This window comes from Centroberyx affinis, unplaced genomic scaffold, assembly GCF_046629955.1.
Source record: "Centroberyx affinis isolate AG114_WGS23_722 - 3 ecotype Tasmania unplaced genomic scaffold, CSIRO-AGI_Caff_v1 ptg001486l_1, whole genome shotgun sequence".
Classification (NCBI taxonomy): Eukaryota; Metazoa; Chordata; class Actinopteri; order Beryciformes; family Berycidae; genus Centroberyx; species Centroberyx affinis.
Window position 1 is genome coordinate 125,641 of NW_027279952.1, and position 12,212 is coordinate 137,852.

Consider the following 12,212-nt stretch of genomic DNA (forward strand, 5'->3'; position numbering starts at 1 on the left):
GGCACCCAGGCTCACCACAGCTCCCATCTTTGTGTGACTGTGAAGAGGGATATCCTCCGCTTCACAGTAGACCAATTGGGCTGTAAGCTTTGTGTACCAGCTTTAACACACACACGAACGCTCGCTCACTCGCTAAGGTGCTATAAAGAAATGGGTAACTCTACAGGATGCACTGTGGACGACCTGCAGGCGGTGGAGATGCACCTCTGGTACAAGAAGTTCATGACAGAGTGTCCCTCCGGTCAGCTCACCCTGCACGAGTTCAAGCAGTTCTTCGGTCTGCGAGGCTTGGACCCAGAGGCCAACGCCTACATAGAGCAGATGTTCCGCACCTTTGACATGAACAAGGTAAGATGCTGCATTTCAACCACTGAGCTGTATTCAAGTAAACCATGCATTAATGCTTGTACCTCAAGGCTGGAACTTTCTAAGCGTGGTGGGATGGGATGATTGCTGCATCTTACTAGCTTGGGGCATGTTTCAAAATGAGGGATGCAATGTGGGATCTGCCTACCTGGCTCTTCTTCCATGAAGGTGCATCAGGGGGCATTGCACTTTCATTTTTAAATCGTGGCTCCTCAGGTTTTTATCATCCTCCAAATCTATAGCAAAATGCCCTGTGACTAATATCAGATTCCCCCCTTGGTGGTTTTGCTCTTTACCTAGAGCTGCTGTTACTAAATATACTAGAAACTGATTTTCATTCATACTTAAAATGTATGCAGGTTACATGAAATAGGTTACAAACAAAGTCTCTAACTAGGGGAGTGTAAGTTAGTTTTAGTTATAGGCTTTACTAAATTTTACAATTTGGGTGAATTTTCAGAAATATCACATAAATATGAATAAAATAGTAATTTGCCAGCCCATCTGAGAGGCTGTATTCTGGAAAACAAAGACAATCACTAAGCAGTAAAATGGTCTGTTGCCTGACTTTCCAGGGGTTTGTCAGGGCTGGCCCTTTAGATGAGGCGAGGCCACAAGTTCTTGAACCTTTTCAGCTTGACGCCCAAATTATGTCGATTCTGTGTCACTCTGGGACCCAGGCTCATTAAAACACACTGGTACTCATGTCATGAGGTGACCTGCCAACTCAGAACAAGAGAAAGGGTCATCGCAGGATCTGTGTGGCTGAGAATCTGCATTGCTATATTTAGTAACCCCGTCAGCTTCAATTACAAAAGGCTGTGGTAATCTTTATGCATGATTTAATTGTGAGATTATCTCTTTGGGACAATGCATTGATGCCAGGATTGCTGCATGTGTTCATGCACACAGATAGTCCCTCTGGATAATCCTTGGTCCTGGCATGCTCCGCTTCATTCTAATAACTTTTTGAGTAAAGACCAGGGAGTTTCCTTTCATGAATAGAATAGAGCATTGGATGATTGGTTGTGCATTGGATGACTGAAAACTATGTTTAATAAGTAGATGGTTGTCTAAAGATTTGTAATTCTAAATAATTTAATGGAATTGAAGCACATCAATTGTTTCATGCTTTTTAGACAAGATACTCTTATAAGAAAAGCTATGAAGCTATAAATTTAAACGATCAGATGAGGTGATATGGTTTAAGTAATGCTGCCAAACTGACTCCAAATCTCGTCTGTTCTATTCCATATGTGTATCATATTGAATCCAGCATTCATATTCATGAGTGAGTAACTGTTCTTTACTTGTTTTTGAAGGACGGCTACATAGACTTCATGGAGTATGTGGCTGCCCTGAGTCTGGTGATGCGGGGGAAGATGGAGCATAAGCTGCGCTGGTATTTCAAGCTGTATGATGTGGATGGCAACGGCTGCATTGACCGCCATGAGCTCCTCAACATCATTAAGGTATGTAATGTGCTGGCCACATCGCAGTGTTTAGCATTCTCTGGGCCCCAACATGATAGGCTGATTTTATTCTTTCTCTGTTCCTTTAGGCCATCCGCGCAATCAACGGGAATGAAAGTCAGGAAACCACCGCTGAGGATTTCACCAACCGTGTGTTTGACAGGATTGATATAAATGGAGATGGTGAGTGTGTTCTGGCTCTATGGGGAGTCTAACATTAAGGAACAAATCCATCTTTGAACAGCTAATCACTCTGGCGGACAGCGCTTAGACATTTATCAGCTCCACTGCTGTCTTAAGTGAGAGGATGTGATAAGCATAGAAAAGGAGAGGAAATGCAGGTGGTTGTTAAACACTAATAATGCCAAAACCACTGACAAAAGATCCGAATCCCAGGTTTGCACAAATAAGATCTGAGACCAGAGATGATTTGTAAGAATACTACTGAGAGAATGCATTTGCTATGTACTTTTATTTCATTAAATCTAAATATGAGCCTAATTCTTCATCCAATAGGGGAGCTGTCCTTGGAGGAGTTTGTGGCCGGTGCACGCAGTGATGAAGATTTCATGGAGGTGATGATGAAAAGTCTGGACCTTTCCCACATAGTGGCCATGATCCACAACCGGAGGCACAGCATCTAGGATCTGTCCATGCAGACTACATCACCCCATCAATAATTTACCCTCAAGCTGCATCTCCTCTGGAAAAAGGTCACAAATAGACTGAGATTTCTATTAAGATTGAATCCGGTTTGATATGATGGCAATATGTTGCAAGTAAACATTGACATCTCTTTTTGAATCTCTAAAAGATTGACACAAACGCACTTTAAATGCACTGGTATGACTCAGTCAACCTTTGCAAGCTGTATTGTCCTTGTTTAATTATCTTGAGCTCTCCAATGCCACCTTGATATGAGATTATCTCTCAGACGGTCGTCTTAACTTGAGATCCCATCCGCTCAAAACCCAGACAACGGTTAAGGTCTTTAAGGATTAAGGAGGGAGACAGGAGCAGTGGTAACTATATGCACTAAACTGTGCTCCCCAGATATTTGTCTTTTTTCTGATCATCAAATTCTCAAACCTCCGCTGAGCTGTTCCTGCCTGTGAGGTCTACAAGAGGAATCTATGTATTTCTGTTGTGCTTGACAATCATGCTAATTTCAGTTTCAATTTTAAGTCAGTGGGTCTAATAAGGGAACGGGTGAATTTCTCTTTAAGAGTATTAATCCAAGATTCACTCGGGGACCCGACATTGCTGGATTCCATGAACTCCAAGATGCTGAAAGATTTAGTCAGGCATGCAGGTAAAATTTGGGAAAGTTTACCTTTTATTTTTTTATCTCAACTCTTTTGAAAGTATATTCTAAGAGGAGAGGCAATACTGACATACTGTATTGTAGCATTTTGTAAGCCAGACAGACTAGTCTAGTATTTCAGTGTGTGTGTGGGTGTATGTTCTGCCTGAATGATTCTCTCTCTAGTGGGCACAAGTAGATGACCTTTATTATGTTCCATGGCTTTGCTCAACTGGTGCCTTCTGTTGGAAGACTACAGAATGTTTTTTTAAATGCTTTTGCTTACTATTTGTAAAATAAAAAAATTAACAGTTGAAGTCTACTGTGTAATGTTTCTGTGCATACTAATCAAAACCTGGTCAAAACTACCGGATCAATACAAGTGTGTTGCAGTTAACGATCAGTCACAGTCCAGCCTCCTGGTTGCCATAACAACTGCAAATGATTTTGGTTCTCCCCCCCACTCCCCAAAAAAAGTTCAAAGGCAAAAAATTCCAATCTGAATCGTCTGGGGTGCATAGGAACAAAGGGTTTATAACAGGAACTAATCTAATTAATTTCAAAGTCAGAAGAAACTATTAAGTCGTGACACTTAGACTCGAGCCTGAAAACATCAAAATCACCCAAAGGCCAGTCTTGCCTGTTTTTCAATACAGCACCTTGCACCCTGTGCAGAAAACACAGCTCAAATTATGCTGGCCTGGTTCAATCGATTGCTGACAGGATGAAAGTTTTAAAGCTGAATTTAATCATCTTTAAAACACAGTCTCATGAAGATCACACAGCCGTTCAAAGAGGAGGGCTTTGTCTACTTTACTGTTCAAAGGCCGCTGAAGGAGGATTGGTAAACTGGAGCCTCACTAAGGAAGCAGCACTTCTTTTTTTAGACTAACTGCTAATACAAGCTTGTGCATTTTTCCCTCTCATAGTAATAGCATCCTGTGAGTTTAGACCATTCATACACCAGGATAAAGAAGAATACACTACAGCAACAATGGTCCCTTTTATCAAATACACTGATACAAGCTAAATACTACAGCTGCATTGTATTAATCTTCATTTGCCACCGGGTGCCCCAGATCCTTGTTATAATACTGAAACAAAGATAAGGTGGATTAGCAAATGTGGCGTTTATTTTATTTTATACATTTTTTTTTTTTTATAAATGTCAATATGGCCAGTCATCAGTTTTTCCATAATGACTAATGATATTTGACAAAATGATGATTTCTGCAGGATGTGTTGAAAGCAGGTCCTTCCCACTAAAATCCCACATTCTGAGGCAGAGATTGATTCAGTCATTGGTCAGCCACAGGGGGGCAGCGGCACACAACTGGAATCCTTTGGTGCCGCAAAATCCTCCCCAATAGTCCGACAGATCTCCTCATTTTGCCAAATGCTTGTCCTTAAGTGCATTCCTGTAGAAATCAGCTCTTACTGTCACTTATAGGAAGTCATACAGGTACTTCACAATATCAAAATTCACCGTCCTGGAAGAAAAAACACACAGAGCATATTCTCAGCATCAAAAAGCTGTATCTAAAAAAAAATTCTAAGTAAAATGTCAATGCCCTAAAACAATTCACTCAGTCTCAATCATGTATAATCACCCCCACCCACCCACACACCCACACACACACCCACACACACACACACACACACACCTGGAAATGGCGCGGATGAAGTCCAGAGAAATGGCACATTTGTACTTGGGGGCATCCAGCTGGTCATCGTGACCGACCTGAGTCAACAGCTGCAGGGTCACCAGGGAGGAGATCTAAATAGGGACACAGGGGAAAAGACATTACTCTCTGCTCCACTTCTTTAACCACAACTTTTTCACACAAAATTATGAGAGCCAGTTGCGCAGATGTGGGTCGAGCCTAATTTCCTCAAGCCTTTTCGTGCCGAGGACCAAAAATAGATAGGCAATCGGCCAAGGATCCCCAAACACATAACCATATGGGTAGAAACTCTCTCATCTGAGAAATCCTGGTCATTAGGCTTGATTTAACACCAAATAATATACTATTTGCATCTAGAAATGGGAATGTTAAAATTGAGAGATTGAAAAATTGTAATTTAGAAACCTCTGATCATTATACACTCTCATTTGCTTATCTGGCAAATGGAAAAAGGGTGAAATTAAATTATTTTCTTATTTTGTGCAGACCACTTCGAGGACCCTTGAGGATTCCTGGAACCTAATTTGGGAGTCGCAGTCATGGAGAATGATTTTAACCACTTTAGGACTAAAGAGTCAAAATGAAACCACTATGGAGGCAGGTTTAACTTAGGACAATGGCAACAACAATGGTAATGTAGAAGAAAGGACTATGCAAAATGCTATGGCAATGATAACTATTTAGCACCAAAAGAGGTCAAAGAGTGTATATGCAGATAGTCCAGAATGCTAATTAAGCCAATAAATGTTTATGAATGACAGAATATTTTTACATAATTGCAACTGGTTCCCATTTTATGATGATTTGTATGACTTAACATCTTTCTAATACTGTCTACATTGTGCGTTAACATCTTTCTAATACTGTCTACATTCTGTGACTGGGTTAATTTTAATATCTCACTCCAGTTGTACTGAACTAAGATCAAATATATTGTATGTTTAAGTTAATGAAGCACATCTTATATATCATCTTGTATTAGTCAAGAATTAGTCCAGTTAATTAAAACAATTAAGAATTGTTAATGAAAGCCTCTACAGATGAAGGCCTTGTTAGGTTAATCTGAACTGTGTCTGTACAACCTGCCCTGAGTGTCTGGGGAAATACCGCACAAATTATGCAAACAGTCAAATGAGTGGTGACTAAATAATAACTGCGAAAGCCTGCTGGGATCTGACCTGGGAGAAGATGCTGGCAGTGGGGGCGACTCTGCTGTCCACCACGCTGTAGAAAATGGCCAGCAGGCGGTCCAGAGGGAAGGGCTTGGGCCCCAGTAGGTGGTTACTCGTCTTTTCATGCTTCTTCAAGAAGTTTGTTTTTCTTATTTTACCGTGGTGCTGTAGGGGGAAAAAAAGAGGGACGTTACGCAAACTGAAGCATGATTTAAACAAGAGCCTCACTGCTAGTCGCACTGGTGACAATCATTGAAGAGCGTTTTCCATTACCTTGAGGAAGAAGCGTTTGTCTGTGCGGGCCGGGTTATAGGATGCCAGGTAGGCAGCAATCAACAGGAACTTGGAGTAATAAGGAAGTTCAACATGAGCATGAGCAGACAGCCCTTGGTAAGTGGAGAAATAAATACAATGTGTTGGACACATACCTATATCAAGTCAGTTACAGCAAACATTTATTAACATGTAGTGTAGAGCCATCTATAGGTCAACTGGTGATAAGGACACCAAAACAGCAATGGCAACTCTTTTTTATTGTCTAGAGAATTAACATTTTGCTGGCATTCACTTGTTCAAGGACTTGGGTTAGAATTAGGATTAGGTTTAGTCTGGGGTAACGTTTGGCATGTAGCAGTGGGGGTTAGGGTTGGGGATGTAGAGAATGAATGCAGTCAATGGAAGGTCCCAAGTACAGTCATACAAACACATGTGTGTTCAGATACTTGAAGAACTATGTAGGACTGTGTCCACTGTATTCAAAGCTAAGCAGGTACACTTCACACCAAACAAGGAACATCCATTTCAGCATGAATCCACCAGGTCACTGTACTCTTAATGGCTTTACACTGAAACGTTTGTTCTGAAATCGTATCATGCCATCTTTATTAAGTGCAACAGCCCTTATATTGATATGTGTGTCGGTACCTCTCATGGCTCCAGTTTCCTTCTCCTCCATTTGCTGCAGCTGCTCCCACTGAACACTAAACAGGGGAAGAGAGACAACACACACTGTGGTGAGAAGGAACCACAGTGGAGACCACAGCTAATGGCACTATGGACTGCTGCACTGCTTTTGGCCCATGTTATCAAAGGCATCAAAACAGGCATATTACTGGGCTGAGTCATTAGATGAAAATTGACAGGGTTTGATTATTTTTGCCTGGAGCAGATTCACTTAAGGAGGACAGAAACACAGACCTGGACACCTCCCGAAGGTACACTGTCTGCATGGCTTTTTTCAAATGAGGCTCAATGTTTCTCCACAGCTTGTGCGTATCGCTCTCTTTCACTGAACACAAAAAAATAAATGAACTTTACTGAAAAAGATGATTAAGCCACAGAAAAAGTCCACACTCGTTTGCACTATAATAGTTAGGGAGGTGATCAGGAATGCAAAAAACAGGAAAAAATAATTAATTTCCCAATAGAAATAAATGGATGTTCTATGTCTAAGGAAAAAAAAGAAAAAACAGGAAAAAAAAAAGAAAAAACACATATACATATAAAATAAAAAAAATGAATAAATTTAAACCCCTGAACAGTGTATCTGAACATAAAAGGAAAATCCATCTTCAAATGAAAACTAAGAGAAAAGGGTAAAAGATGGCATTTTAAAAATGTATGAAGTAACTGTCAAATGAATGAATAAATTTCCTTAAGCATTACCTTTTCCGTCCTCCAAAGGCTCACAGAACTTTGAAAAGTTAAGCGCAGCCTAGTTGAAGAAAATAAAATAAATATTAGATCGAAAGAAAATCAAAACCACAATGAAAAGTCTCCACTCGGACTGATGAATGTGTCGTAGTGTGTGTGTGTGTGTGTGTGTGTGTGTGTCTGACCAGGTGACGGAGCTCTCGGAGGTCCCGACAGACCGAGTAGAAGACTCCCAGCAGGATGTTGATGTATGAGGAGTAAAGCTCTGCAGAATAAGATGGATGGCTGTCCTGGGACAGGATCTGCTGCAGCTCTCCTAGATGGACGAACAGACGGACGGACAGAAACACAGAAACACATGGAACATACAGTATATGGAAGCAGTCTTACGGTCATCCTTGCTCAGGCACACACAAAAAGAGAATTACAAAAAGAAATGTCTCTCCAAAGCTAGTTGGAGGCTGTTTGTCCCTCACAAATCAAGTATAATGATTCAATCACTCTCACATTTAAGCGTTCAATTTACACAGTGGTGTTTTGGAATGCAATATTCCTCCAGTCGCTGCTAAAAGTGTTAGAACAAAATCGCAGGTACAATGGCATCTCACACCGCATCCACAAGTGTCTCATTATGCAGCGTGGTGAGGGACATTCATGACACTGGATGATGTAGTGTTTGTCTGTGAATAATAGTACCTTTACTGTAGTCAGGGAAATGAAGCAGAAGGGGTTCAAAAGAGCCAGTGTTGGGTCTGAACTTGTCCCAGACAATTTCACTGAGCAGGATGACGGTAACATTGTCCTCCACCTGTAAAGAACAAGTCTAACTGTTACAGAATTTATATACAAAACACATGAAACACACATGATGAAGTCGAGGCAACGACATTGATTACATCGTTGACTATGTCAATTTGTCATTTATTCATGTGTTATCTATTATGTGCTATCTAGACTGATATCTAGTTTGCTTTCATCATACTGCAAGGAAATGGCTCTGTGGCCATTACAGGTGTGGTACAATAATTGAATAGGTCTATAAACTGAAATCTAACATAAATTTAGCTGGCAATTACCATAAAGATTTACCTTATTTGGGTCTGGACCCAATAACAATCATTAGCTTAATCGATAACAAAAGAATCTTTAGTTCAAGCCCTTAACCTAGTCAGTAGATCCGGCCTGTTAACCTTTTTACAAGAGAGCCATGTAATTGGCAGAGCAAACGTTAATCATCCTGTCATCCATCACACACATATAAATCTGCATCCTAATTATCACTTCAAAAGCCTGTGTGGCGGCACTGAGGCTGCCTGACACGCAGTGACACATCTCTCTTAACACTCTCACAATCCATCCCTAACAAGATACCACTCCATCAGGAAACAATCAGCTTTCACATTATGACACCCAGATAAATAAATAACTAAATAAGTCATTTTACTTCTAATGTCTTAAATTAAAATGCTGTGAGTGACTGCCATCTTTCCTCGTAGGAGCCCTGTGAAAGACATCCTCAACACGCTCAGCTCAAGGTCATTCATTATGAAAGGAGCTCTTCTAGTCCTGTTTATCATCCATTACCCAGTGTAAAAACAATGAAGCGGTTCACTCAGTAGATGATGCAAAGTGCACACAGCACATTCTCACCAATTCCTGCAGACGCAGAAGAGCAGGGAGGAGATTGGCATCCATGTCTCTCAGAAGCTCGGCCTTTTCCATTACCTGGAAAGACACATGGCTGCGCTTATGTTGCTGCTGTTTTGTAACATGCATAATCAATAAGCCAGAGGTTGTGAATGGGCGTTTTATCGTGGCACATTAGTGTGCCTTGGAGTGAGCTCATTTTCATATGTGAAAAAATGATCAAACAAAATTATTAAATTAAACCAATTACTGTATTGGCAGAAGATCACACATATTTCCTCCAGGGTAATGCATTTGGAGCCTTTTTTTAGCATCTATTTGCATATGCTCCCACTATTAATATGATCATACAAGCATTTAAGTAACGTAATCCAAACAATAAATAATTTGATGCGCTGTGGATTATTGTGGTTTGCCAAAGCGTGTCATCCTGAAAAGGTCAAATACCAGTGAGCATTTCTCAATAAATAAATAATGACAGCTGCTTTACTAGAATCCAGTTATTACAAGACAACTGAAAGAGGGGGAATTTTTGGTTGAGGGTAAAGTGCATTGTACTCACAATGTATCGTGTCTGCTTGGCAGGGGACTGGGAACACTGTTGCCTGTAGATGCGTACAAAGTCAGACAGGGAGGGGCTGCGGGGGAGCAGGGAGGCGGCATCACAGCCAAACAGGGACAGCAGCGCTTGTTCAAACAGCAGCGCAACGGAGACGCATTCAACACAGCTGACTGTGGCATGAGGCAGCTGGAGAGAGGGGAGGAATGATGAAAGAAGATTAGTGTGATCCGTGTGTGCAGTTAATACACATGTTTACATTGAGTCAGCTCTGTGAAATTCATGAGTTATCCTGCGCTTTTACATCATGTCACAGCTCCCCTGTGCTGCTATTTGGTGTCACTTCTTGTAAGCAATGGGATCAAAACGGTGCGCATGAAACAGCTATAAAACCTGTAGTGAGACAGTAAAGCATTTCCATATTAAGCATATATATGATGGTCCTATCCAGAGAGATTTACAGCGAATAAGCAGGTAGGGGTTCAGTGTCTTGCTAAAGGACGCATGGGTGTTGATGGACACATTCGTTGTTGTGGGGATCAAATCTGTGACATTTATGCAACAGAAGAGATTTCTAAGCACTAATCCACCCTGCCAAGCAGGCACACCTAAACTAAACATAAACTTTACACCTCAAGGCCCCCTGGGGGTCCCTGGACCCAAGTTCTCTTACCTCCAGTTCCTTCAACAAAGTGTGTATCACATGACTCTTCCCTGAGGCACGATGACCATAAATGAAGATGGAGGGGTAGCTATATTGCTCTGGCTGTAGGAGCAAAAACAAACAAAACAAAAATCAGCACCTTGAATTTTTTTTTTACTGTAACAATAGACGAAACTCTTGCCACCGCCTACATTTCATCACGATAAACAAAAACCTATATAAACAAGTTCTCCCACTACCTGCATTAACTTTACAATGTTGCTAACTAATGTCAACCATGCTTTCATGATCATATGAAACTTTGAGGCCAGTGTTTTTGTGAATAGTACTGTGTTGCAAACAGGTATTGTGAAGTTTATTGTAGATTACTAAAACTGAGCAGGAAAAATACATTTTAGTAAACTGAAATAAAATAAACACCGGAGAGCTTGAAAAAATGACACTCAATTACAACTGTAATTGCTTCCAACAAAACTAATTAAAATGAAATAAAATAGAAAGATGTAAATAATACTTATTATAGGTTGAGTCTTTCAGTCAAAGCCAAAGTGTAGTATAAGAGAAAACTATCTACAAACGGACAAAAGCCACATGACATTGACACTACTACCTCAAGCTAGGTTAGGTCTTCATCTGGACACATCGACACACTCTTATCCATAAAGTGAGTAATACAAACGTAACGTTACCTCTCCCATAACCGACAGCAGCATCCCAGCTTGAACATCTCTGCAAGGCAACTTCTCTGCGACCCTGTGCAGCGTCTCCTCCTCATAGCCTGAATGCTGAAGCAGTGCTGTCATTCTGCTCTTCCTACTACCAACCACTGCAGTATGTAAGCTTTGACGAGATCAGTGCCATGCGGCTAAAAACAAATAAGCAAACGTTAGCTTAGCGTTCCTGCACATTAAATGGTAACGTTAGAGAGCTAGGAATGACGGCAGCTACTCAGTGAAAAAGCGACACAAACAGGAGATGTTACAGATATGTATTTACTGTAAATAAGAAAGGTTTATGTTAAAAAATATCCATACCTGAAAAATAAACTGTGTAACAAAGTTAAACTGAAGTAACAAGTAAGTTAACGTTGCAGCACAAGCAGCTGAAAACGCAGATAGAAGACAGGAGTTTCGCGCGCGCCTTCAGATTACGTCACAGGATTGTCTTTGGTCATTAGCCAATCACCGCCAGGAATAGAACTATGGGTAATGTAGTTTTGAACTATGGACTAACTAGCTACTCTGAAGGAATAGTGGGAGATGAATTAAAGTGTTTGAATCTGTTTAGGTAAGATTTAATTGCAGGGACGGTTAATGTTGTACTGAAGGATATTTTGTCCTGTACGCTGTCATGTGGCTGTCCTCGCTGGTGCCAAAACACCCAACTTTCCTTATAGACCTTTTACAAAAGCCAGAATATAGCCTACAGGCTGTGCACACGTTTAGGGATTGCACTTTGTAGCTTTGACATAAAAAATGGAAAAGAATGTCGAAGAAAATATTATGCAAATGTAAAATTGGTTGGCTATTGGCTCACAGAAAACTGTAAAATAGGTTAGGCTATTTTACTGACAAAAAACCTTACTGAAATACCATGCCTAGCCTATAGTAATCCTATATTTTTGCAGGATATAGCCTAACAGCAACAGTAGGCTATAAGTCCCTACATGGATATTATATGAATAGCCTATT

General features: G+C 40.7%; 2 protein-coding genes across 2 annotated transcripts; one reads left to right on the forward strand and one right to left on the reverse strand.

Moving 5' to 3' along the window:
* Positions 1–34: 34 nt before the first annotated feature.
* Positions 35–2,493, forward strand: guca1aa (guanylate cyclase activator 1Aa). The gene is made up of 4 exons (XM_071527044.1): positions 35–348; positions 1,689–1,838; positions 1,928–2,021; positions 2,355–2,493. The coding sequence occupies exons 1-4, from the start codon at positions 151–153 to the stop codon at positions 2,480–2,482; spliced, it is 570 nt and encodes a 189-aa protein (XP_071383145.1). The 5' UTR covers positions 35–150; the 3' UTR covers positions 2,483–2,493.
* Positions 2,494–3,811: 1,318 nt separating this feature from the next.
* orc5 (origin recognition complex, subunit 5) lies at positions 3,812–11,670 on the reverse strand. Its single transcript, XM_071527042.1, has 14 exons — positions 11,556–11,670; positions 11,211–11,386; positions 10,531–10,623; positions 9,861–10,046; positions 9,302–9,376; positions 8,348–8,459; positions 7,837–7,967; positions 7,664–7,712; positions 7,196–7,286; positions 6,923–6,978; positions 6,272–6,384; positions 6,005–6,163; positions 4,806–4,918; positions 3,812–4,631 (listed from the first exon to the last, which is right to left on the reverse strand). Exons 2-14 carry the CDS (start codon positions 11,322–11,324, stop codon positions 4,586–4,588), a joined length of 1,338 nt encoding a protein of 445 aa, XP_071383143.1. The 5' UTR covers positions 11,325–11,386; positions 11,556–11,670; the 3' UTR covers positions 3,812–4,585.
* Between the last annotated feature and the right edge of the window lie 542 nt (positions 11,671–12,212).

Excerpts from the sequence above, each read along its gene's own strand:
- orc5 (XM_071527042.1), bottom strand. The coding sequence starts at position 11,324 with ATGACAGCACTGCTTCAGCATTCAGGCTATGAGGAGGAGACGCTGCAC. Across the intron at positions 6,385-6,922 it reads GGAAACTGGAGCCATGAGAG|GGCTGTCTGCTCATGCTCAT; the intron begins GTACCGACACAC and ends CCACTTACCAAG. Across the intron at positions 6,164-6,271 it reads ACAAACGCTTCTTCCTCAAG|CACCACGGTAAAATAAGAAA; the intron begins GTAATGGAAAAC and ends TTCCCCCTACAG.
- guca1aa (XM_071527044.1), top strand. The coding sequence starts at position 151 with ATGGGTAACTCTACAGGATGCACTGTGGACGACCTGCAGGCGGTGGAG. Across the intron at positions 1,839-1,927 it reads AGCTCCTCAACATCATTAAG|GCCATCCGCGCAATCAACGG; the intron begins GTATGTAATGTG and ends CTGTTCCTTTAG. Across the intron at positions 2,022-2,354 it reads GATTGATATAAATGGAGATG|GGGAGCTGTCCTTGGAGGAG; the intron begins GTGAGTGTGTTC and ends TTCATCCAATAG.